The 27,288-nt window shown below is 38.0% G+C and overlaps 1 protein-coding gene across 2 annotated transcripts in view; it reads right to left on the bottom strand.

The window, feature by feature from the left end:
- The window catches only part of LOC118421413 (protein FAM102A-like), a 51,456-nt gene extending 26,533 nt beyond the window's left edge, over positions 1 to 24,923 (bottom strand). Inside the window, exons 1-2 of one of the 2 annotated variants that reach the window (XM_035828682.1) lie at positions 24,454 to 24,923; positions 5,964 to 6,084 (exon numbers count right to left, since the gene is read on the bottom strand). In XM_035828682.1, the coding sequence (XP_035684575.1) occupies positions 5,964 to 6,084; positions 24,454 to 24,602 (270 nt within the window). In that variant the 5' untranslated portion in view covers positions 24,603 to 24,923. The remainder of the gene's footprint in view (positions 1 to 5,963; positions 6,085 to 24,453) is intronic. The other variant, XM_035828684.1, reaches the window with a different exon arrangement.
- Positions 24,924 to 27,288: the final 2,365 nt, after the last annotated feature.

Below are 27,288 nucleotides of genomic sequence, written 5' to 3'. Positions count from 1 at the left end.
CGTCTTTTGAAATATACAGTGTGCAGCAAATTTGGTTTATTTCTACAGGGACGTAATTTTGCGATTAAGATGTTAAAGGATGTTTCTGTGATTTTTAACTTTAGAACGCTAACATTTATAGATATACAGTATTTAAGCATTTTGATAAAAAAAATTTCACAGCAAAAACCATTTGGAGGTCACTCTATTAATGATACCGTCCGAGTAGAGGTCGTAATTTGCAAACTATGTCTTTGTTATACAAAAAATAATCTAAAAGTTCTCATCATCTGTGATTATGACTGGATAACTAAGATCAGATGTGCCATAATATTTCCACAGTAGTTTCTCTTGCCATTACATATGGATATAGTCATAGTGAATACCAAAGGTGTGAAAAAAGTGACAATCCGATTCAAAATCAAATGAGCCATAAAATAACTATTATTATGTACAAGGCGGCGCCCATCCCTCTCCTAATACTGCGCATGCCTTTTACCAACCAAACCAAACCAAACCAAAGTCAGACACCTGTTTTAACACCTGGGTGAAGTAAAGAAAGTCGTAAAAGTGCATTAAATCCCAAGGAGATAACACCCCACCAGAAATGTCATCCTGACTGAAGGTCGAACCTGTTACCTCTCGATTTCATGTCCACCAGACTAGCCACTGGGCTTTTCAACACTAACATTATGCCTGTACATAAAAAATAAAAATGCAGGAAGACTTTTCAATTTGTTTTGTTCAGTTATTTGGTTTGCAATAATCATTTCCCTTTGAAGTTGCTCTGTGCTGTACATCAAAAGACCTTGAATCTTTAATGTGAGAGTCTCTTTCTGAGAGTAGCACACTTCAAAAGGGACTGCGAAGCCTTTATGACGTCTGTTGACAGGCTCTTAACTTCGGTAGGCAATAGGCAAAAATAGCAAAGCCAATATGCATTAACTGATACGTATTTAAGTATTTTTTCGATGAATCAAAGCATCTTAAACGGTAAAAATGCTTTAATTTGATTTCAATGAATGTGACAATATGCCAATACATATTTAAAAAAAAACACACACACATGCATGAAAAAGTTAATATGGAATTTTTTAAGACATTTAGATTTTTTTAAACTAGAAAAAAATACTGCAAACACTGAAGAAGTAAAAAAGAAGGATGGAAACATATATAAAGAGAAAATTTGGAACAGCCATTTTTTAACTATAAACTATATGTTCATTATACTGCATATCCATCATCTATTGAGACAACTTTCATTATTTACATAACCATTCATAATTATGGTACATTAAGACATAGTTATCAAATTAGATTTTTAAAAGGTCACAATTCTGGCATGCCTGTTTTAGTACAAGACAGTGAGCCACAAATATTCTAGACTTACTCTTTTATTTCTTTAAAGTACGTAACAACAAACACTTTCACACAGTTTCTGCAAAATTTACTTCAATTTTTTTTTTTTTACTATCAATATTTTTGTTCATTACTGTGACCCTCATATAACACAGCCCTCCATGATTTTATCATAGTTTTAAACCAACAGAGACTCTGCTTTACTAAATAACCCAGGTGTACCGAAGGCTTAAGGTATCTAGGTTGGATAAATTGGCATTTTGACCTTCCATTGTTTTCCTCAGTTTAAAACCTACATTTTTGGGAAAAGGAATGTGATTGTACTGAATATTGATTGTCTATGAAATAGTCTTGCCAATTGCAATTTTTTAGACCATATGAATGACGTCATCATGTTTTATTGCTCCTTTATTGCTCCTTTTATTGTTGTCATTAAGTAGAAAATACAGCACGTTGTTATTTCCTACAGAATAAAAATGTTATTTTTCTTACACATAACCATCAAAGCTATGCATTGTATGTTGCGCAAGAAAATAACTACTGACAGTCGGTAGTTATTGCCAATTTATTGATTTTTAATTAGGTAATAAATAAAGTCTCCGTACCTGACGAACCAAACAAGATAGCCCTTTGCGCAACCGCGAGTTTGAAGATCGAACGATTATCTTCAAGAATATAGGGGAATATGTGGCCAGATATGTTCCCTGTTTCCTACTTTTAGGGCTAAATGAGGCCACAGGGTCATAAAGCTGAGCGGTGAACCATAAATAGTCCATTTTGAGCGCAAAATGCGCCGAAACTCCACCAAACTTGGTGGCGTGCTGCCTCTCGGCGAGTTTGACCCCTTTTGACCCCTAAACAGCTTTAGAACTCTCGGACAATCTCGCAAAACGCGAGAAACCTCGAGAAATCTGGCCGTTCCTCCATTTTCGTCACCTCCCCCGGCTTGTTTATCTTTCCCGATACCTATGACGTAATGCGCCAGACCCGACTTTACAGATGGCGGGTGGCCCGGGCCCGGGGCCCTGCGCTGCGGCCGCGGTGAAAGCGCTGAAAAATGTGCCTGGTATCGTGGAGGCAATGAAGCAAGACAACCTTGATGTTGCCAAAGATCTAGGCTTCGTATCAAGACGGATGTCGAAGAAGGTGCGGAGACGCAAGGCTGCCAGTGTTCGCGGCAAAAAGGCCGCTGCTTGGAGATAATTTGGTGAAATGTAGGTCACGTTGTCGGTGTAGGACATAATTTTCTATCCGCCAGCCAACTAAACTGCTCGGAGGTTTACCGGGCCCGTTCTGCTTTTACGCCTGTAAACAACGTTTTTCTATTCATCTTTTGAACCGGCATTTCGAGTTACGACCGCCCGTAACTGAAACAAGACCGTAAAAATTCTCCGATATGCGCCAGTGTACCGGGCGGGCGGGCAACACTCTAAGCGCCGAGGATCTAGCGGCGAGCTCACGGGGGTATGCAACAGACCAACTAGGGCCGAGCGCGGAATACCACCGCCACCGGACCGTGCGCGGAATTCGACAGCGGAATATAGCCAATCTTTTTAGCGGCGCAAAAATCTAGCCAATCTTCTTAACGGTGCAAGAGTTTCTAAACTCCCTACCAAAAATTTACGGTCTTACGCTGCCGCTTACGCACTTGCATTTTGGTGACTGTTTCCATTGAAAAAGCAACTGAAATAGGCAACAGCACCGTTCAAAGTGGGCTATTTATGTACACAAATACATGAACCCAATAACATCGGGCTAACTAAACCAAGCAAGCCTTGAAATAAAAGTATCTGTCGCTATTTTGATGCCTGTGCGCCGTGACGAAAAATAGGCCAGACATGTCCGCCATCTTGTTAGTTGTGGACAGTAGTGCGCATGTGCAGAATGATGTCATTGTTTATACTGGGGATTAACTTGGCTGTCTCCGCCAGCGGAGACACCCAAAAAAATTGACTGGAATAAACATTTTCCCATATTCATAACTAATTGTTACGTAAGAATAGGGTGGTCTTGAAGTAAAAAACATATATTACAGGTATAAGCGGCTCAATAGAAAAAATATTACAGGGCTTTGGGGAAAATTGATCAGCCGGGTGAATAACCTTAAATCACACGCCCACATTCTGGAGGCGTGTCTCTCCCGTATCCGACGGCAACAGTCTAGTCTTTGCACGTCCGGGACGGCAAAAATCAACGCGTATCTTGACACCGGTATAGACGGCTGTATCTATGTACATTGTGCGACAGCGAAAAGGGTGCAGCACTGTAAAACCCATTTCTTTTCGTGAGGTCTTAAAATTGCAGTCAAAATAGAAAGGAGATTTCTGCAGAGTTTTAATAAAAAAAGTGCAGGGTAAACAAATTCTGTATTACAGTGTAATGGAATATTTCGCAATGTCATGATTTCGCAGCAAATAAGCCACCGTTAAAATAAAACAACTGCAAACATTTCCGAATGTACAGTAACTATTTAGTCAGTATCCCAACCTTTATAGTCCCCTCGTTGACTTAACCTCAGTTATGCTAATCCCCAGGACTGAATGAGAAAGGTTCGCCCCTTTGTGTCCGAGATCGCGGCACGTTATCTACATACCTTTAACCTGTTTACCGAGTAAGCAGAATGCTCGGAATGTTTGTTCATAAATTTGCTGATTCGGACGGCGGACAATCGTAAAGTTTGCCCCGCAGGTCGTCCTAACCTCTGGTTGCTTAGCAACAGGGTCAACAAATCACTGAGATCACAAAAAAAAGGTCACAAAGAGACATTTTGGAGTACTGTGTCCAAATCATCAACCAGAATGTTCGAAGTTCAAACTAGTCTAATGCAACTGTATAGGTGCACACTTCTTTGAAGTAGCCTAAACTGTTTAGAGTCAACCTACTCCTTTGACCCGAACTGAAATATAAGCTCAGGTCAGGGTGTTCACCGTAAGGTTAGGTTACTTTGAGTTAATGAGTAATCGAGCATTTTGTAAAGTTGTTTTTTTGGTACAAAAGGTAGCAGATAATTTGGCACATTGTCAACACAACTTGTTTGCAGAGCAAAGGTAGTACTTTATTCACAGGAACATATAACAACACCATGATTAGAAAAAAAGAATTTCTTTCAGTTAATAGATAACTATATAATTATTAGATATTAGTATTTGTTTTTTCCTTTGAACAAAAGGTAGCAGATAATTTGGCACATTGTAAATTTATCTTATCAGAACAGCGAAGGTAGTACTTTATTTGCAGGTTTGTTCAACAACACCATGATTAAGAAAATGGTTAATGGATAACTGTGTATTGTCTTTGAACAAAAGGTAGCAGATAATTCCACTCATTGTAAACACAACTTGTTTGTACTTCGAAGGTAGTACTTTATTCGCAGGAACAAAACAACTGCATGGCATATTCTTCAGCAATCTTTGAATGTTGAATGACACATTGTAATTTGACCGGGACACTCTATTCAGAGCCACACGTTCCCAAAATGTAAATTGAGTTAGCGGGGAAGGGTTTGAAGTTGATGAACTGACCGCTAGAGCGCTACGCCACACCCTCCTTTCTTTTGTGTCAGCAAACGTCGCTACTTGTTCATGAAGTGGACACCGTATTGTACATAACATAGTACCACTTCTGTGCTATGAATCGAGTTAGTGTTGAGGTAGCGTTTGAAGTCAAAGAATTGATCGTTAGAGCAAATCATGTGCCACACCCTTGTTTCGTGTACAAAACGTTGATATAGTACGTGAACTAGACAACATTTAAAGTACATGAGCATTTGTACAAAACGGTATTTCTACTATGAATTGAGCTAGTGAGGGTTTGAAGTCAAAGAACTAAATCGTTAAAGCAAATCATTAAATGCCAAACCTTCTTTCGTGTACGAAAACCTTGATAGTAAGTGGACTAGACAACATATACAGTACATGAGCATTTGTACAGCTAGCGGGTAGGGTTTGAAGTCGAAGAACTGGCTGCCAGAGCAAATTGTGCTCAACGCCCTTTTTTTTCGTGCACGAAAGGCTTACTACTTGTGTGTGAAGTGGACCACCTGCCCTTACTAAAACATCAGTAACTTACAAGTGGCGATTATAGACTCACATGTGAACAGCTGTGTTTAAGATGTGTTGTTACCTCCATGAAAAGTGGAGGTATAGTTTTTGGTAAATCTGTTACCGTGCATGTGTCTGTGCTTGTGGGTGGGTTCTGCTTACTTTTGTGTTTCCCAATAATTGTGGTCAGCATAACTTATTCATAAGAACGGATGGATTATGATAATATTTGGTATGTGGATAGGGAGGAAGTCTGGTCCTTAACCTTGGAACTGCTGGAGAACTTCTTATTTTTCTGCTCAGGGACTGGACGAAATTTGCTACTAGCCATGAGTTTTCTTGAGTGTCGCTTCAATGCACTAACCCTGAAGAATTTATGATTGGAATTAAACATTCACAAAATCATAGAATTTATGAGAGGCCTGGAATTTCTGTCATGAAGCCAGAGGTCTAGTATTTGTTTGTTGTTTGTTTGTTTGTTTTATTGGGATCTCCATTTTGAGAAAGCCAAACTTCAACACAAACAACTGGACCCCTCCAGACTTATTGAAAAGATATCAGTATATTTGCATGGCGATATCTTACCTTTCTGACGGATATTCTACAGATACAGGGGTCCAGGATACCCGTGGCAGCATTGGCCATCATCTTACAAGCAAACTTGAACTTGTTCCTCCATCTCACGCAGTGTTCAGATACTTCTTCCCTGTAGGACAAACAAAGGAAAAACATAGATGATTAGCACTATCAACTAATACTAAAACATGATTGTATAGTTTCATATATAAAAAATATTTGATCATCCATAATGTACATCATACAATTGTATATCAAACTCACTCAGAATCAGATACTTATTAGCTCACCTGCAAATCCACTCAGCTACTCTTACACTCACTCACTCACTCACTCACTCACTCACTCACTCACTCACTCACTCGCTCGCTCACTCACTCGCTCACTCACTCACTTAACTCACTCACTTAACTCACTCACTTAACTCACTCAATCACTCACTCACTCACTCACTCACACACAAACCCCCAAAAATCTTTAAATCAAAATCTTAAAAACCTTACACTAAAACTTAAACTAAAGTGGGGTTTTACTCAAGTGTATTGCAAAAATCCATACTCCTTTGCAAAATCTAACTAAAATACATGTAACTGTAAGCCCTCATCAATTGTGCCTAAATCTTTTGACCCAATACGTCAATGACTTAATAATAAGACTTATTCTGTAGAATTAGGAATAGGTCTATCTTTATTAAGGAAGCACTTAAGGAATGAGCCTTTATAGACAATCATTGATTACCTTTACATCATGTCAACCAAATTAAGAAAGGATTACTGAACTTAATGAACAGACTGGGCATCCGATACAATTTTTCTACTTTAACTAAGTTTTCGTAAAACTTCAGATTGATTAAAATCAGTTATACATTTAGTTTCCTCTTAGTCTAGGCTATACAAGGCTTGAATCACAATCTGCTTAATAAATTTATATGGTGGTAAAATTAAAGCTGGATTTCCAAAATCAAAGTCCTGGGGGTTGGAAAAAAAATTCAGGCTGGATAGAACGCCTCCTAATAAAAATCAAGTCAGCAACAAAAACAAAGAACTGAATTCACAGTAGCCAGTATGAAACATTGAAAGCCTGAGTTGGTTTAATTTCTGGCTCAGGTGTTGTATGTCGTGATTTGCCTCCTAGACAGCCACAGTAAAGACCTTATTGATTTTAACACACTTGAGACAGGGCCTTTCTTTTTCAATTCTAAATGTGCCTAAGGATGGTTGCCCCTTTTTCTTGAAACTGCGTGATATCGAGAATGTAAAATATGCAAATTCTTACTGTATTATATAGTGATTATTGCTCAACTGGAAACTGAAAAAAAAGAAAATAAAACAACTTTGTACCCCATCATAAAGCAAAATTTCTACTTTTATGAATATTTGCCAAAATACAGTCAAACATGTACAAGTTGCCACCTCTTCATATATATTCAAGGACTACCTAGCTACACAATGTCAAAACGTATTGGTGGTCATTTCCCATTGACACAAGAATTAAGAATCCTATCTAATATCTATACAACTATAGCGACCACCTGTCCACATAGACCAAAATTTATCTGTCCCCTGAGTGGTCTTCTTGTTCAGTTTTGACTTTATATATCAAATATATATGTACAACAGTTATGCTTAGATCTCTTTCCACAGCACTAAGGAACATACACTATTTACATTTGTAGATATACACACTACATAACCACATTGTGTAAACCTCTACCCACTTCAAGTGTCTACAGACAAGGCACAGTTGGACTTGTTGGAACTCTCACTTTAACACTTCCATGTTGTTACTATAAACAGAAACCATGATCCAAGCCACACACACACACACATGAATTGTGTTCAACTGTGTGTGGGCAAACCAAATCACTTTGAAACGGTGGTAAAATAGAAGTTTATATAACTCTAAACTCTTGGTGACACCGAGCACATGTTAAACTTAGCATAAACTTTACTTAGAGATCAAAGAAAGTCTATCAAATCTGGAATTTGCTATGCTTATTAATCATAGACTGTTTCAATACTATATAATGTGATTTTCAGTCTATTAATTTGACAGGTGACAAAGCTACATTTATTTTGGCAGAATAGAAAATTCAGCTGCAGATATGCGTTTTCATTGTATTGCTACTAGCAGTACTACTAGGTAGGTACTACACTGTATTACAAAATGTGATTAAAAGAATTCTTATGAGAAATATCTAGTTTAAGATTTTTCTTTTCATACAACTCATTTTTGGGAGCCCATGTTGTTAATTTTTCTTCTAAAAAGTTAAATGCATCATTTGGAGCTTATGAAAATACATCAAATTATTCATTATTTATTTCAAGAAAAGAAGAAGTTGCCATTTTCAGACATTTAAGGTAAATTATATCTCTAAAAGTAAAAACAAGCAAATTTCCATCCAGGGACGGAGGGATGGGTTTTGAACACAGCCCTTAAGGCTCGTGCAAAACTTAATTCCAAACTGAGTCCAGAAGATGGATCATCTTGCCCCTGGTCATTTTTCCTGGCCAGGCTGATAACTCTATTAAGCCAGGGCGGAACTAATGGAAAAATGCTGCGTTATCTTAGCTCTGGAGAGTCCTGATAAAATTAATGGCAGCATTCAAACCACCCACATACATGTACACTCAGTCGTGATTGAGTACTGCTATGTCACTGGAACTGTTTGGTCAGCGCTAGGGATATCAGGACTCAGGGCTCGAAATACCACCTAAATATGCATGTTAGTGCAGGTAAAATTGAAGGTGTGCAGGTATTTCTGATGTCTACCTGCACCTAACCTGCACTGGTCCATGTTCTGGATTTTATACATAAATGTCCCATGATGTAGGATTGTTATTAGCTGCATTGGCTGTTACCACCTATAAACTATAAAAGAAAAAAAAAATAGCAATGATTCCTGAACAATTTTAGTATGATCCATACTTCCTAAATTCATGATCAGAGTGGTGCAGGTAACATTTGTCAGGTGCAGGTAATTTTAAATGTTACCTGCACCAGTGCATATGCAGAAAAAAGTATTTCAAGCCCTGGGATTACATACACTGCAATTACGGTACTGGCGCAATGCCATGAAAGTCGTTCACACGAAAACGTTTCTACAGAAGTGCCCTTGCAGTTCCAGAGCAAGCTGCCAGGCGGCCCAAACTTGGTCTCAATATGACCGCTTTCAGTCCGCCCCGAATTTTTCAGTCTCCATAGTCACATGTCAAAGATGACAGCATGTCAATCACAGTCGCTACCACTCTGGACGTTAACACTAATAACAGGGCCTGTACCTGAATTTTCTGTACTGGTTACAACTGGTACCCACACCTACATGTACTAGGCACTCATTTTCTCCATGTAGTATTAATAGGTACAGAGTGCCTTTACCAAAGGTACAACGTTGGTGCCTGCTACGAATAGGGATCCAAACCCAAAACCTTCAAATTCGAACCCTAACTACATTACCACCTTGCCACCAAAAATACATTATAGACTGTCCCTTTTTTTCAAAGATTTATAGCATCTGTTTGGGGGGTCCAGAGAATTGTCGTCCATAAAACGAGGTCGATACGGCCAAAATGGTAGACAAATAACCCAGCCCAAATGATTTTGACCACAGAACTCAATAAATACATCATCGTAAATCTCCTATACAAACCAGCCACACGGTTTCCTATAACCCAAGATACAGTAATAGTTATAGATCGTCGATATCTAAACCAATTACGGTTGGAATACTTCATAAAGCGGCACAATTAGTTGATGGGAGATCTTCCATCATGTCTTGATGGTTTCGGTCGATAAACGACCACATGTCAAACGGGCGCGGGAAATTTTTCTTGAGATAGGGGATGAATTTTTAATGTCTTAATCTTCGTAATGGTCACTTAACGAGATTACCTGGCTAATGCTAATGATGAAGACCTTTATAAAGTGGTGAAGGGAAATTGAGATTTGAGTGGCGTAAACATCCTAATTTCTGAAAATAGCTGTTCTTTTATGTAATATCCGGGTTTTTACAAGACTTTTTTTCATAACACAGGGATACGGTTCAAGCTAGTGCTTTTTTAAAATGACAACCCATCAAGTTATGATTTGCGACAAGTAGGCTAAATTACGCTTATTTTCAGCTAGCATGGTGATACTTTGCTAGTACTTTTAGAAAAATATCTGATCAGACATGAAAATTGTTGATATGATCCTCCAAACAGGCTTAAAAAAATGTTCAAATTAAATATGGTTAAAAAGAATACTTTCCCATTAACATGGCAACTTTTTACCTTCATTTCCAAAATCTCCTCAAAGTAGAGGGGCCAAAACCCCTCTTGCTAACTCCAAATTGGTAGCTTCACTTGACCCCCCCCCCCCCAATATGCATTGTGCTGGAAAAAAAACAAGTAAAACCCTCTAGTGTAAACTTTTCAATTGTTAAATCTGTCATTTTATGCAAACAAAAATATGTACATTCAAGAAGCTGATTTTTGGCCTTTGAGTTGACTTTTTAAATAAGCCAACTCTGTTTTCTGTGTTTGTCTGTTTAAATAAGCCAATTTCCATAAAAGTTCACCATGAAAATGTCAAACACAATTGTTGAAATCAACCTTAAGTTTTAAAAACAAAATTCACAATTCAGTATGTCACAAAATTATTGACACAAAATGACTGACAACTTCTCATCCAAATTAAATCAAAGCCGTTGTCACCCCCGTTGCCCTGAACTCTGTTTGTAAGGTCACGGTCGGAGAAACCTCGGGGTGGGAATTAGATTGAAATGTGAGGGCATATTCCCATGTGGAATTCTGCCTTGACTTCTATATCGACCGGAGATTCGTTCCGTGAGTTCTTGACGTCATTGGGATGGGAATGATCGTCCTGCGAAGGGTAATAAAGCGATGGGCCAGATAAGATAGATGTTTTATGCCTCTGAGCATGATTGTGGTTTTGTATGTGGGAGAATCCATATTCACTAACGCTGCGTGTCAGCTGTACGATATTCCCCAACAAATTCAAAGCTAAAATAGTCAGCAATCTCTCGTTTTGCATCTTTAAATCTTCTATAAATGGAAATGTTTGAGTAATATTTCTGTAAATTTGTGATATGTGTAAAATTTAAACCAGGGAAGGAAAACCCTGCACAAAGTCCTAGGGGAGAAACCATAGCACAGAAAATCCAGGAGGGATAAAACACCCCTGTAAAAAAAGTGAACAAAATGTGGGGAAAAAATATTCAGCAAGAAATCGTTGGAAGATTTTTTGCAGGAGTAAAATGTAACAAAATTCCAAAATTAAACAAAATTCTGTAATGATCGTAGAAGACAACCCAAAATTTCAAAATCATTCAGGTATAACATGTATTGGCAGTACTTTAAAATTTGATAATAGCAAAAAATAACCTTGGACTCATGGAGTCAAAATGTTAATCTTACAATCATTACGAGTGACCCGGTAATTTTGCTATAACAATTCAAGTATATGATTACCTTCTATCTTTCATCTCCTCTAAAATTGATCTCCTCTAAAATTGATCTCTTTTACAACATGATAAATGGGACCATGAATAACAAATCCCAAGATTATCTTTTAAACATGTGGTATATCATGTGGTATATAATAAATCAAGACATGTGAAGACCATTACGTTTTGGATGAGGGCCCATTCTGTGGCAGCCAAGCTATTTTCTGCCTGATCAAACGACTCTGTCAACCTGAACATGTCTGGTAAAATGGCTCTATTAAATGGTCCATGTGTACTTTAGTACCTATTAGTATTAGATTGAGCATCCTATAGTCTTTTGGCAATCTAAATGCTGTCTGTGCCTGCGATCGCTGAAAGGCTAGCTATGCTAGTGGAAAAGAGATGGAAAGGTCACAGGTAAGATTCCCAGCATTCTACACCAGACATTGGGCACTTAAAAATTTTTAAATGACTTTCCTCGCTCCACCCAGGTGTAAAAATGAATACCTGATTTCGGTTAAAGGCAGTTAATGGAGACTAGGAGAGGGTTAAGCTCTGACTTTCCTCTGATAGTGATTAGAAAAAAAATTAAAAATTTCTTCTTTTTTTTACTTAGAGTTCACCGCAAAACAAGGCTACTGGAGCCACTCAAATTTATGGGTTACAATACTGTATTGTGAAGAAAGATGTCTGTTAACACTTGACTTAAACAGTTTCATATTGTACCCCATGGGGAAGCAAGTCTAAGCAAAAATTAAGAAATCCACAGTAGTAAGGGGTATTTCACAGCTTGACACAAGCTGGCACAAAAATCAACACTTAGAATCTTGGTGCTAAGTAATTAGTCCTTTGTAGCCAAACAAAGAGGCGCGAAGTACCTAACAATACAACTCAATCAACATAATGGGCTAACACCTAATATCCTTCTTGTGTATTGAACTTCCCAAACTGAGAAACAAGTTTTACATATCAATGCAGCAATTCTTTATACCACAACAAACAGTGGACTTCATCAAGGTAGCAGAACACAGTTTTTAGCCAATGGTGATTTTTATAGTTAAAGAGCTACAAGTTGACTGGTTAAAATTCTAGTAGGGTACATTTCTGAAGCATAAACAAATATATTGCAGTCAAGGGTACCATCTACAAAATTACTGAAACCCAATAGGAGTTATTGTTTTTAAATTTTAAAATTAAAATTTTGAATTTGATACCCACTTTTAAATGGGGCTATATAGGGCCATACAGAACTGCAAATGACTCACCGAGGCAGTCAGCTGTAAAGGTCAGGTGCATTAAATTAATACACTGAATGGGCATCATAATCTTATACAAGCAATCTAAAAGTCAACTTGTTATACAGTCATATAGCAAAGTTCATGCCCTGCTGTCTTTCGAATTATACTGTTAACAATTTGTATTCAAGATTTCGGTGGCAACACTTTTTACCCCGGGATCATCATCGACTCCAGGAGTCCTGAAGAAATACAGTAGTAACACTAACAGTACCCTGCGACCTAAAAAGCCAACCCCTACCCCTTTCCCAAGTGTACACGTAATGTTGGTACTCTCTAGGCAGAGGTTAGGCTCCTGCTGTTTTTTTAAACGTTTTTTGGTCGTTTTTATTTGGGCTTTTATTTTGTATTGTATCTTGTAGTGTCAAAACCTAACCTTTGGCTGGCGTACAAAAATGACAAAATAGAAAGCCCAATAAAAACGACTAATAAACATTGAAAAACAGCCGGAACCTAACCTAGATACTTGGAGAGTACAATGCTGTCTAGCATCCCAACTCAGTATATATTTACCTCCAGATTCTGAGTCAGAAACTCTAACCACAAAGCCACCGGATGCCACTGTTACATGACAAGCATTTGACTTCAAATTGAAGTTCAATGCCAAGTGGTGCCAGGGTACCAATCCCAGTTACTGAAGTGTCACTGCCCTGTGTTACTGCCCGAATTCAAGACGACAGCTGGGAATGAACACTAACAATGGCCATTATACCCACTTGTAGACATAACACGCACAAGTATTCATCATACCCGACAAGTGTGCTTGGACCTATCATCCCAATGTCTTATCTGGGAAAAGTATCAAACATACAACCATAATTGTGAATATTCAAATAATTTCACAGTGATACTCATGTCTAAAAAATGTCATCCAAAAAGTAATAATTTAATGCAGGCCCTGAAAACCACTCGGAACATGTAAATTATTTCACAATAACAGTAATATTCATAGTCATACATGTATATAATAATATCTCATCCGAAAAATGTTAATTTAACATACTTTTATTGAGTAAAATATCATAGAAATGACCAACAGGCAACATTTTTTACTGCAAAATTAAATCTCCACAAAAATCAATGAACTTATAGTAATTTTTCTATTTTGGCCTTCATGAATGAAAACCCTTTTATTTTAAGCAAGTATAAAAACAGTTCCCAACAGTACAAAATGTCATGTAACATCTGTCTGAAACTCCTCTAGGGAAAATTATGACTGGCAACATGAAAAGAAGGCTTTCAAAACTGAAGAATGAACAGACTTCTGACTGTCACGAACTCAGAAGAAAGATTTCACACCTAGCTGACAAAGAAACTCGGTAACGAACGAAGACACCCTGCCAAAGGAACCTTTTGGGAGGGCAATCAGCTATTGTTAGAAAAGGGCACGCCGATCACGGTAGCTATTTTTACCTTCACGAAAAATGAAGAAACAGTTTTGGCATATCTATCAGTATCAGTGAACTCATGTGTGCAGTGTTTTTGAATATCTGTGGACAGTAAAACATAATCTCTGGATATATATTACAATTGATAGTATGTATTGTAGGTACTAGTAAGTGTAGGAAAAAAGGTCCCCTGGTGTGTGACTTTGGTACTGCAGTGCAACAGAACTTCTGGTTTTTGTATCTTTTGCCCTGGACATATTCAATGTTATAATTTTTATATGGTCTCATTCCACAAGTTCACAACAGACTACAATTTACAAAGAGACATACATTTTAGGCCTTGAGCATCATATAGTTCCAGGACTCTTAGATACAGAAAACATTTTCACATTGAAGCCAAAAATGTTGACAACTGGCAAATATCAAATTATATCAGCCCACATATGCATGATCAGTCCTACAGTGGTCATTGTCATTCTGCATTTTTCAACATTGTACGGAATGTACTCCCAAGGGTAAAAAGATGAAGTACCCCTGTTCTCAAATGGTTTAGCCCTAGCAATTGTTGGTAATTTTCTGAAAGACCTACTTTTAAGGCTTTTTTTTGTCATCGCTAAGACATCCAAATAATCTATATAGTATAAATAATACAATATTGTTCAAAAAGAAATTGAGATAAAACAGGAAAGTCTGCTGCAGTAGCAAGGAAAGTCGCTAGGAGTAGGAGGTCCATATGCAAACTTGAGCTCCGTTTTCCCCACCTATAACCACCAAGCAAATGAGATAAGGATATAATATGTATATATTCTTGAGTTAAGCTTCCCACAAACTCACAGACAAACAGACAGATATATGGAGCCCAAAACATGATAGATGCTTGGTAAAGGTAAAATGATGGTCTATTTCTATTCCTGGCAAATGTTATCCACTGCAAGCATACAGATGAGAGAGAGACCTTCGCCTTGCATTCAAATGATATAATACTAATAGCTGTTCCTTCTACTCCGCTGTCCCAGTTCTTGGACCCAGGTCTGAATTCATCTGTCAAAGTGTCAAGTTCACAAGGAAATTTCAAGGATATTAGCCAATACCCCACCATTGCGAATGGTTCAGAATATTCCGTAAATGTATTTAAGTTCCTGGGGATTTAATTTCACGGTAGCGGGAAAAAGGACTTTTCGCGGTAGTTTTAAGTGCGGGGTAGCACCATGCACTGTAGTCTTTTACTGCCATGGAAAAATGTTCGTGGTGGTTTTAAGTTTGCAGTGAAATAGCCACCACGAAACAGCGAACATTAAACCACCGGGAAATTTTCTGCATTTATAGTAGATGAGATTCAGGCAAGTGTTTAGTTACTGCCACTTTCTAGAATCAAACCTGCCATAACTGCTAACTCAGTCCCTATGATCGTTTGACTGTAAAACTTGATAGAAAAAACTATAAACTCTACTCTACATCATTCTTGTTATTTTCTTGGACCAGCAAGCCATGTAACATGTGGACGCCTACCAATATAATGCTCAATTTCTACTCGATAAAAAATCCGGTCCACTGATTTTTTAGGGTACGTTATTTTCGAACTCTTCCAAAGAAAGAAGAAAAAAAAAACGGTTTTGTGCCAGAGCTATGCACCAGTCCCCACCCCATTGCAAAATGTCATTTGAACCTATTGAAAATTAACCTGAATGTTTCACAGCAAACACTGTGATAGAAAGGTTACCATGACCCAAGGGACTGTGGATAAGCCTTGATAAATCCATTATGTGATTACATGGCACCTGTACCACCTGGATAATACTGTATATTGGCTTATGTTTGCAGTGACTTGACTTTCAAGGTTACAATATCTTCCTTGGTTTCGGTTAAACAAATCCACGATGCAACAATTTTCATCTATCAATTTTTTTCTTTAATAATTGCTTTGTGCCACTAAATTATGCATAACAAATTAGCAATCCCCTGGGATCGTTATTACTTAGCCTTTACATTTGGATGGGGGAATATCAATTTTAGTAATTCATCAAACGTAGTAACAACCTTTCTGTCATGTGACTTAGGAGGGTGTGCATGTGTTTTGCTGTGAGGTGTAGCACTTAATTTTAATTCACCGTTGATAGTAGCTAACCCACTCCAGGGCTCGAAATTCATTTTTGGGATTAGGTGCACTGGTGCACCCAGCTTAAGAAATTGGGTGCACCAAAAAATTTTTGGGTGCACCACTTAAATTTAAGTAATAACCTAATAGCAAAACTTTGTTACAAGCTATCAATTTCTTAAAAAAAGTACCATGACAGACATTTTTGTTATCTTTCTAACACTTAGATCATAGATGTCAAGAATATGATGTATACTAGTATACTTTGATATCTTCACATACATAAACCCAAGAAAATATTTGGGTGCACCCTGTGCACCCACAGAAAATAATTGGGTGCACAGTTCCAATTTTGGGTGCACCTGGGTGCACATGCACCCAGTATTTCGAGCCCTGCACTCTAAAAGAAATTTCTAATTCAACATTGAGGGCTGCGTAAAGGAATCTGCGTCAATTTACCATGAAATGTTTCCTGAAATTACAGTGAAGCATTGCCCCCACATGCAGACCCTCAGTTATGACGGATGTGACATTGGTATGGGTATGTGAGGGTGTGGTTGTGGGAGGAATAAGTTGAATAACTACAAAGTGCTGTGGTCCCTTAGTAATGGTAGTATGCAATCCTAAAATATCTGAGACATTCATATACATGTATTTAACAAGCATTAGATTAAGAAAAATCCCCCTCTTTCTCAATCAGCTATACAATATGTTTTGCCCTATTTGGAGAAAAGAAATATATCTTTATATTTTTTTATACTTATCTATGAGAAAACTGGCATTCTTGGTAGAAAATGTGGGCCTTAACAAAGAGAAAAATCACACTCACATGGTACAAAAGTACTTACTATCAAAGCAATGTTATGCTTTGGCCTAGGAAAAAAAATGTTGTGTTTCCTGTTTCAGTCCTGAAAAAATTAGGGTTGGTAGGTAGGGGATATCTTTTTTTTTTGTAATTTTTTTAGGCTAGCCAAAAATCTAGTGATACATATTACAACACAGTTGAACAAAGGAAACTGAAATGTATGAGGACACTTGTCTTTCAATGTCAAACTTTGATTTTGTGCACAATAGATACATTTATCCTTCATTAGATAGGACATGCAGACTGTTTTTACTTCAATAGGAAGCTGGCTGAATAAAAATTCTAACTGGAAGCTTTGTGACTCCACTGCCCACCCAAAAAAAAGTCTAGGGTCGGCAGGTTTTTCTAGGGAAGGTAGGGAAACAGGAAACACAACATTTTTTTTCCTAGGCCTTTGCCTTATTCAGAAGAAGCAATTTGTTTATACCAACTAAACAGGAGAAAATAAACAAGATCTTTGTATTGGAAGTTGTGTGTATTTTTCAAAGCATTAACGGTTATAAGGTAAGTGACTTAAGTGTAACACCAAAATACACAACCTTTCTTGCACTAAATACATATGTTACATGTTCCTTCCTACGAACAATTATATAGGACACTCAGGAAACAATAGAGCATAAAACAACTGTGTAATAGATTGGGAGGGGGCAAAGGTCATAGACAGAGAGGACAACAAATACACCAGTCATGAAGTCAACTACATATAAGTGGGTATAGACTCAGCCGTTTTTGGAACTGCATCCTTGCGGCTACGTCACGAAGCGGCAAGGACACTAAGCGTATCACATTTGAAATTTTGAGAACATTCCTACAAGTAATTACGTCACAACACAATAGGTTAAGTTCAGATTGCACTGACTCTGTCTAGTTCACATAGCACGGATAGTATTTGTTTCATATTGTACTGACGAGGCCTAAAGATAGTCATCGAAACGTTTACTGAAGAATTAAAGAAGGTTGCGTAATGAGGAATTAAACCTTGTTCAATTTACATCTACCAACCTGATGAAACTATTTACGGAAATAGGACACAGTGAAGATTTTTATCTTGCTGACTGTTGTAGGATTGCAAAACAAATTTGCCAGTTAATTGTGTACTGTCCTTCAAACCAAGGCTTTACCTAACACAGTAACAGCTGTTCTGCTTTCCATCTAACCTGCAATAACCTTTTACAACATGTTTGGACATGGAACACCCCCGTGATCCAAAGTGGACTGTCCCTGACAAGCCATATCTTGGTGCAGTGAGAATGCCAGGAATCTCTGAATCAGCAGGCAGCAATACCGTAGATTCACTTATAGTTTGTGGAGTTTAAATTTTGCAGCACTCAAAATCCAATAATTTACAGTATCTTTTAATTTTGCATTCGAATTAACTATTAAACTAATGCAATCTATATTTGAGGAAACTTCCATGGCTTTCTTCTTGGGGCAGGTGGCTAAGAAGTTTAAATGTAATCAAAATTTCCAAACTTACGGTACCATAGTGCAGGGCTTAGTCTGGCAAGATTCTCAAAATGTCTGTGGACTCTGTGGCAATCCAGGCCACAAGTACAGATTAAAATTACAACTCCTTACACGTTTTTACATACACCTCAAATACAATCATATCTTGTTCATATAAAAGGAAAATCAAATACGAATATCGTCAATTGAGCTGACGAATTCAATATATGATTTTGAATCTGATGGAGGTTGTGTTGACATGTCAGTGGTCATGTATATGGGACGCTGGGCTCAGCATTGCTGACGTCTTTGTGGTTCCTTTGGTCTTATCGGGCGGATATACACAAATACGCACACCGCCGTTATCGCTGCTTCGCATACGTACATTTCCCAGGAATTTTCTTGTTGTGATCGCCGAGGGGCGCAGGTTTATAGTTTCGAAAACGCCCACCCATACTCCAAGCTTTATAGACATACCTTTAAAACCTGCACAAGGAATTTATGTGACCTTTCTTCATTTCGGGGTGAATTTCCAGATGCAGGAATTTTCTGTTGGGCAAATCGCTCCCAAAACTCAAGCTACGTCCAAAACTCTGCGTGATAAATCGTCAACCCAAATCTACCCCCATCAAATATTTTGCGACCTATGTATTTCTAGCCGAGAGAAAATCCCACCAACTAGATTGCTAATCCGAAGTATGTGTCGTTTGATAAATGTGCAATCACGAATACGTCCACCATATTCAAGATGCACGCAGGTGAACCAGAAATCCGAGAGAGCGTTTCAGACAGTATATGCATAAGGGATCCCTTATACAGCCCTCGGAACATTTGTCAACTGTCAAATTGTGTCTAGGGACCATTTTGAAGGTTGGGTTTCATCCAAGTCCAATGCTGAACTTGCAAATGCCTAAAACATGGGAGGAAAAACTGTACCGTAAATTCATTTATTTTCTGAAGGATCTTATCTCGTTGTTGGAGTAAAAAGTTTATTTGTTATTAGTACCTCTACGTAATTCTATAAGTATAAGGTAAATACATAATTAAGGACTACCTGTTCAATGTGACCACATTCTGGTGGTGCCTTAGATAAGTTTTCCCATTCGATTAATTGACACAAATAAGAAACCTGTCTATAGTGACCACCTGTCCACATAGACCACATTTGGTTCCCTGAGTGGTCTTCTTATGCAGTTTTTGACTGAATGATACTACTGTATTAGATTATCTAGAACAGCATAGCATCTGTTTGTGTAAAAAGAATGCTGTATAAGGAAGTTGAACACATCCTTTTTTGCTGGAGGGGGATTTCATTAGGGGATAACCAAACACCATGTACATGAGTCATAATTGTCATCTTATAGATAACAATGTGTACAACTGTTCATTGTTGTCTGGAAGACTAGATAAAACAGGATACAGTACTAGGATCATTATCTTCCATTTGTCTACCAATAAAAGATAATTCCCCCCTTAATTTTATGTCTAGAAAGATATAATAGAAGGTTTGCAGCTCAAAGTAGAAAAGGGGTTCACAACTCAAATGCTGGGACATAATTAATTTGTAAAGTACATTAAGACTTTCATGAGAGTCTACCATATATTCAAATCATTACTTTGCAGGTGACATCCAGTAACGTTTGGTGAGGCCTATTTGTACGTAGTAAAATCTCTGAACTATGAACCGTGCACAACAGTCTATATATAGCTAGGCTAAAGTACACTTTTTACACAATGACCAAGTGTCAAAGTCATTGAGAAATAGTTATAACTTATACTATCAGCATGTTAACGTTACGCCAGTTCCAAAGTACTGCTAATCCACAAATATTTGCAGTGGTTTTATTTCCATTCACTGCAAAATCATGACAGTGAATATTGTGGTACTAGTGTCATTTCTTTCGAATGATGACATAAAGGCTATGGAAAGACTGCTGTACAGCTAGTTACACCAAAAGCCCTAAAGTAGTAAAATTCTAGCAGAGGTCCCTATCTAGGAGTATAGTTGCTTTTCATTTTTTCAATACAATAATGACAATCCAGTTTACATTTCAAAAGTTTATTTTCATACAATTGACAGGACACAGATAGACCTTTCTGTGAGACCTTTTAAAAAAGGTTGAATTACAATAGTTGACCTATTTCTTACTGTTGTAAATATCTCCGTATTGAAAGGCAATCCCCGGATTAAAATACCACTGTATCCTACCATGTGGTACAATGTATACAATAAGCACAATACATCAAAAGCATTCAGTATCAGCAACTTGGGGTTATCTTAAGTCACAGAGAGGATTTTAGGTTACTAACATTTGTAATAAGTTTAAACTGCACTAATCGCATAACTAAAAATGAAAATGTGGGAGCTTTTTCATAGATTTTGGAATTAATTTGAAAGTAAATGAACGAAAGTCTCTTTACTCAGAACAATTTTCCAGCATATGATATATGTGATTCTTTCAAAGTTACTACAGTTAGAACGTTGACATCTTCTTATAATTTGCATGATTTTTCAATTAGTAGATTTGGGTTATTGCACCCTAAAAGTAGGTACTATTATCTACATCTAATGGTTCTAGAGAGTGAGCTAAAAACTGCAGAAATCCATCGCGAAATTTAGGTGCACTGGAATATAAACAAAAGATATATGCGACCAAAACGGTCAGTCTGGGTCAAAATTTTGCACTGGCACATCCCGACCTAACGGTCGATAAACGATGATGATTGGACACAATTTGTACATCGGACTTTGCCACTAATTGCCCCAATACTGCCAGCACTAATCAATACATTTGTACATGTAGTTATTCGTACTGGACACATTCTAAAACAACCTTTTATGTTTTTACTAAGGGGCTCAAAGACAATGTAGTTAGACCAAGGCAAGGCTGCATTATCATATAGTTTGATAAAAGTAAGGTTTGTAACTTGTAGTTGGTCAAGACTTCAGCAGATATAGTATGAATACAATGCTAAAGAAGGATAGCCTCTGCTAGACTTCGAAAGAGGCAAACAAATTGGGCTTTTATATCCTCAAATTTCAGTAATTCTTGAGTTGAAGGCAGGCCTCTTTCAATACCAACATGCCAGCAAAGCCCGTGTGCTTAAGCGGCCTAAGATTAGTAAGAAGCCTGGTAGAGACTACAGGAAAGGGTGTGTGAATCCACCCACTGTCTGTAGACCAACCAAACACACTGCCTTGTGCACCAATATGACAACACTCAGCTAACTCCATTTCTATATTGATTCTTCTCAACTTCATGCCATGGAGCCCCTAGGACGTCCACAAACCAATCAGACCATGACTAAGGATAATTAAATTACAAAGAGCAGTCATCAACCAATCAAAAGATGACTAAAGATAAATCAATTTCAAGGACAGTCATCAACCAATCAGAAGATAACCAAAGATAATTCAATTACAAAAGAGACACATCAACCAATCAGAACTTGACTAAAGATAATTCAATTACAAGAGAGACATGAGAAAAAGAAGATGACTAAAGATGGCAAATGAAGTACCAAATAGAAACCTTTCTGTGTATTATGAATCACAGAGATTTGTGAAACACATTTTTCAAATGGTTGGGTGAGAAATTGTCTTGCTGTGCGACAAAACCCACCAAAGCCCCACCCCCGTTTCGGGGCGCGGCCTTAGTGTCAATATTATACTACTCCCACGCATGACCAAAGAAAGTTCACTGAGTTTCTTTCCGAAAGGTTTGTCACCAGCGAAACATTTGCCACGTTGCCAAGGCCTGTCTGGACTTGCTATGTAGAAGTTAAGATAACCAGCCGCATTAACTGGCCAAATTCAAGGATACATGTAATATTATGTCATGGAAAAGAAGGGCTTGCGTAAAATCTGGCCAAGTCTTTTCAAAGTGTTTGGAATTCTTTGATGTCATAGAGACACAAGCCATCCCTAGCAAGGACTCTACCATTAGTGTGAGGGGGGTACAACTGAAAATTGTCCAATTGAAGAATATATAATTATATATTAATTATAGTATATACATGTAGATTAGATTATCAACTATGACAATGACTTGAAGAAAAACTTGATTATAAAATTTCATAACTGAATCAGGAAGTCGTAAGTCTGCTATCTTTACTTGAGGCAATTTTTTTTCTGAAACCAAAAACATTTGGGATTGTCTGCTACTTTTACTCAAGAAAAAATGATGCTGTTGTTTTTCTGAATCAGAAAATCTTGGAATGGTCTGCTACCTTTACTCAGCAAGAGCAACATATTTTTTCTGAATCAGAAACTTCTGGAATGGCCTGCTACCTTTACTGTTACTAATGATGTAAGTTATATCTGCAATAATTTTATTGGCTTTGACGCCACATGCTTATCGTGCTAGTACTTGGTGGATAAATCAATAGAAAGCATTCACGAAACAATAGGAGGAAATCTGAAGAAAAAAATACAATTTCAGAGAACACGTATCAAAGTTCAGGAAGATATTTTTGTAGACTAAAAATTTTTATTAAGTTAACTACAGTATAGAATGGAAAAAAAATAAACAGGCCCAAAACTAGACAATGAAAAGCATAAATTTTCCCTTGCTTTGTACTTTCTTTTGCTAGTTTCAAGACAGTGTATTTATACTATGCATAAATGTACACTCATCTTTTCTTTACGTTTGACTTGATCTTTTTGAAAAGACGCCAAGAAATACTTTTCAGTTTCACTCTCTTTTTGACAGGGAGCCAAGAAAGAAAGGAAAGACCAAGCCACGTCATCACAAGAAGTCGGGGGTCGAAAGCAAGCGAAATTACGTATCAAAACGGTAGCATAACCGCTAGTTCCTGTTTCTTTATCAGATTGGGCGAGATTTCCTGTTTGATGACCGATGGTTCAGTATGACCTATTGAACTGAACTTAAGGAACAAAGGCGAAAAAAGAGAAAGCCAACCGCAACGGTTAAAAGTCGCCCTTGACAATGTTGGCTCCCCATTGTTTGTATATATATAAATTATAACGTTAAGCATCTGACCGTTAACTTGACTGGAGACTTATTTTCCGGATGCCTTTGCACATACATGTACATGTAATTGGTAAGCATTAGAATGTCAAAGATACATACAAAACATAATTATAACCTTGACACAAATTGCTCCAACAAACATGTGACCAAACGCAGTTTTTTCCCACGAGAACTAACACGCATGTTATTAACCTCCAGGCAGCTAAGGTACTATCTAGGCACCAATTCTGTGTTAGTTTGGAGGTTTGGTAACAAGGGAGAGGTTAAGGTATGCAGAAAACTAGGACCGGTGTCAAGAAATGGTCCGTTGACAAAACAAAGAAAATGTTTTTGGTCCACTTCCTAAGGAGGCCAGCAGCGAGAAGAAAACACCTTTGCTTTAGGTCAATTATTACTCTGTAGTCGTTAATTTTTGCAGGGACGTAATATTTTTGAGGACGTCCAAGCTTTTTTTTCCCTGTGTTGTAAGTTCAACAATTTACTGATTCTGTTGTAACTGTACCGTGAAAATGCATACATTCGTGGTGTCACAATTATATGGTGACCCCTCATATTACCAATCCGACTATTTAACGACTTACAGTAACTACAAACGTTAGAGGCAGTTTTGAGTCATCAACTTGAGGACTTACAGTACATTAAATCATAAATACTCTAAATATACATCAGGAGACTTACCATACATCTTTTACCGTGATCTTTTTGGCTTGTAAAGCTACAAAAAATACTGTTGTCCTCTCACACATTCTTTTTTCATTGACCCATATCCCATCGTAACAAAATACCTTTTAAAAAATAAAATCCTTTCCCCACCACCCCCCCAAAAAAAGCCCCGGGAAAAAGACGTCTTAAACTGACTTAGAAGATGGGACACTATAGTCTTAAGGACAACATATGTCGAAGATACTTGAAAAAGAAGTACGCAGCGGAATTTTAAGATAATTTTCACAACAACAACAACAACACATACCTCGAAGATAGCTCAGTGAATGTCCCTCCCTCCAAAAGTCTCAACTTGCTGAACAAAATCCCGTTGACAAACGGCACGGCCGACAGCTCCTCCAACTCTAGGTCCACGTGGAACTTATACTTTTTCTTCTTGGCCATAAATGTCATCATTTTGTGCAGGTTTCCACGAAGAAAGGGGTAGAAAAACCGTCTGGGAAAATCCACCGTAGGCAACGGCAAACAAGAGCGGCGCTTGTCACCCGATCCACCGCCTCTACGGTTAGTTTACACCGAGGTGAAACCTTATCCTGCCTTCCTGAGGAGCATGACTGGTTGACCTGGCGCCTGGAATCTCTAGAAGCCGAGAGAAATGGCTGTAAATCCAGAAAATCGCCCCAAAAGTTGGGAGTTATTTTTTAGCGGGGCGCCTTGCTGCCCGACTGTCCTGTGACTGATGAACAACCGGAAGTAGCACGTAGGCGGTATTTCCCAGCATTCCAGAAAAGAGAGAGGCACTAAGAAGCGTCATCTAGCGGTCATCAATGACAATGCAGCATTTCAAGAATTGGAAGAATGAAGGCGTTTATGATCTAATAATGTACCGCAATTATGCTGTACCATTTAAAATGACGTACAATACGCAGGTTCTATGGGCAAAAATCCAATAAACAGTTTTCTTCATCGTTTTTAGCATATTGCAAGAGCACTTATATAAGTATACAATACAGTATATAATCAATAGAAAAATTAAATGCCCCAATAATCTGAAGTCTGAATCGATGTTTATGACTTTCTTGACGTAAACAACCGACGACATAACTCAGGACAAACAAACGTACACGTCCGACACTCGCTCGAATTCTATCAGAAATACACAGGCCTTTCATCTCAAATCCTTTTCATATCAGATGGAGCGATGAAAGGGAATTAAACTTCTGTCATTGGCCAGTGTACAGTCAACAATGTAAGAATAATTAGATGATCCTCGTCTTCTATCTACGACATGGGAAACTGTGAAGCGATGTCTAGCGGTTCTACGTGTCAACGCATGCTGTGACTTTTCCGAATCGATATAGCCCTCTCAAGTTTGTGTGTACAAATAACCATCACCATGAGTGTGGTCCTTAGTGGGAAGAGGAAGAAGAAGTCGTGTACAACAGAACACACAAAACGTCATCTTGCTCAGGAATGTCAACAATGTCCATAACAACAGTGCCGCCATAACGCCAACGTTTTCTAAAACTTGTCAAGTGGAAACGTCCGAAAATTGATGCGCGCTTGGATGACAGATATAATTCATATGATAAAATCAACACCGAAATAGCCTTAGAGGAAAAGATCATCAAGGATTTACTGCTACTTTTAACGTCTACTTAGAGGCTGGGATTGCAGTATTGTGTCAATGACCTTGTAGGTTACCCCATGGCCATAGCAACACACGACCGCCCCCTGTCAGCCGTCTCTAGAAATGCTATTTTTTGTCAAACTGAAAATCATAATTTTACCTAAAGCCCCGGTCACAAAGCTCGTACGATTTCTTGCGATGGCATTTTCCGCATATCGTACGATGAGTACAGTAAATCGCAGCAAAATCGTAAGCAAAATCAGCCATCGCAACGCATCGGATGATGTTCAAATTTTTTCCAGCGTCGCACGATTTTTCACTTGTGTCTCTTCTGTATAGCCGTCTGATTGCTTTTGTGCTTCTTTAACCAACAAAATGTGGACATAGCTGTTGAATACCTTCCTATAATATCTTTAACTGTAAAAATAAATTTAAAAAGACCATGACAACAAGAGTATTACAAGCAAAAGCTCAAATCAAGCGTGAGTACTGCCCATGGTATGGTTATCTCGGCCTGCTTTCCGGCTCTACGTGTCAGGCTCTTTCGAAGATCGTATCATGATATGCTATCAACAAAAATTTGCCATTATATAAAAATCATATCATAAGCATTATATCATATATATTTCTGACTCATAGAGCCTGCCTTTAGGTTCGGGTTGTCCCCATGGTTATTACGATTATGGTAAACTGACCCAAGACCGACGAGAGCTAGCTGAGATTTGATCTAATTATAAACTCACGTGCGTGAAGCGATCAAACAATTGTCTGCATCACCTGTGCGGGGCGCGCTGTTTTCTGGTTGCGACTGTGGCAGTTGCGACTGATAAATTTTCCCTTTTCGTCAATATCTACAATATCAGGGAAAACTGAAACCATCACAACATGCTAAAAATTCATAAATCTATAACCTCATCAGTAGACAAAAATTGCCGTAATGAATTCTGCTATGGGGGCAAATAAAATCTTACGACGATAGCGAACTTTTGAACATGTTCAAAATCCATTTCAGCTCTATTTTTCGTCATAGGATGCTCCCCGATTTATTATGATTTACTGCGATTGACACAGGTACGCTCTTATGACCTCATCGTACGATGCACTACGCGCTTTGTGACCACGGCTTTATATGCCATTGCTTCCCATTCTCCCCCGACTTACGACGCACTGCGCACATACTGCGCATCGGAAGGAATCGCAAGGAATCGTACGCGCTTTTTGACCGGGGCTTAAGCGAATTTACATGATTTTATGAGCCAAAAGTAAGAAAAGACGCTTTAATACCCATAGAAGGGTGCACAAAAACATATATATAGACTTAATTAAATACGGTTCAGTTGAAGATACAATGTACAAAATACATCTGTAACGTATATGAAAATGAGCTACAAGTTGATGGGCCGTTCTCTTTTTCAAAAGCTTTTCTATATAAAACACTCAGCGGATGTCATGTGAGCTGCAGCCGAAGCACAGCAGTTGGTGGTAAAGGTATTCAAGCGCAAAATATATAAC

This window comes from Branchiostoma floridae, chromosome 8 (genome assembly GCF_000003815.2).
Source record: "Branchiostoma floridae strain S238N-H82 chromosome 8, Bfl_VNyyK, whole genome shotgun sequence".
In the NCBI taxonomy this organism is placed as follows: Eukaryota; Metazoa; Chordata; class Leptocardii; order Amphioxiformes; family Branchiostomatidae; genus Branchiostoma; species Branchiostoma floridae.
The sequence above is the reverse complement of the archived record's forward strand: the minus strand, read 5'-3'. Positions and strand labels throughout refer to the sequence as shown.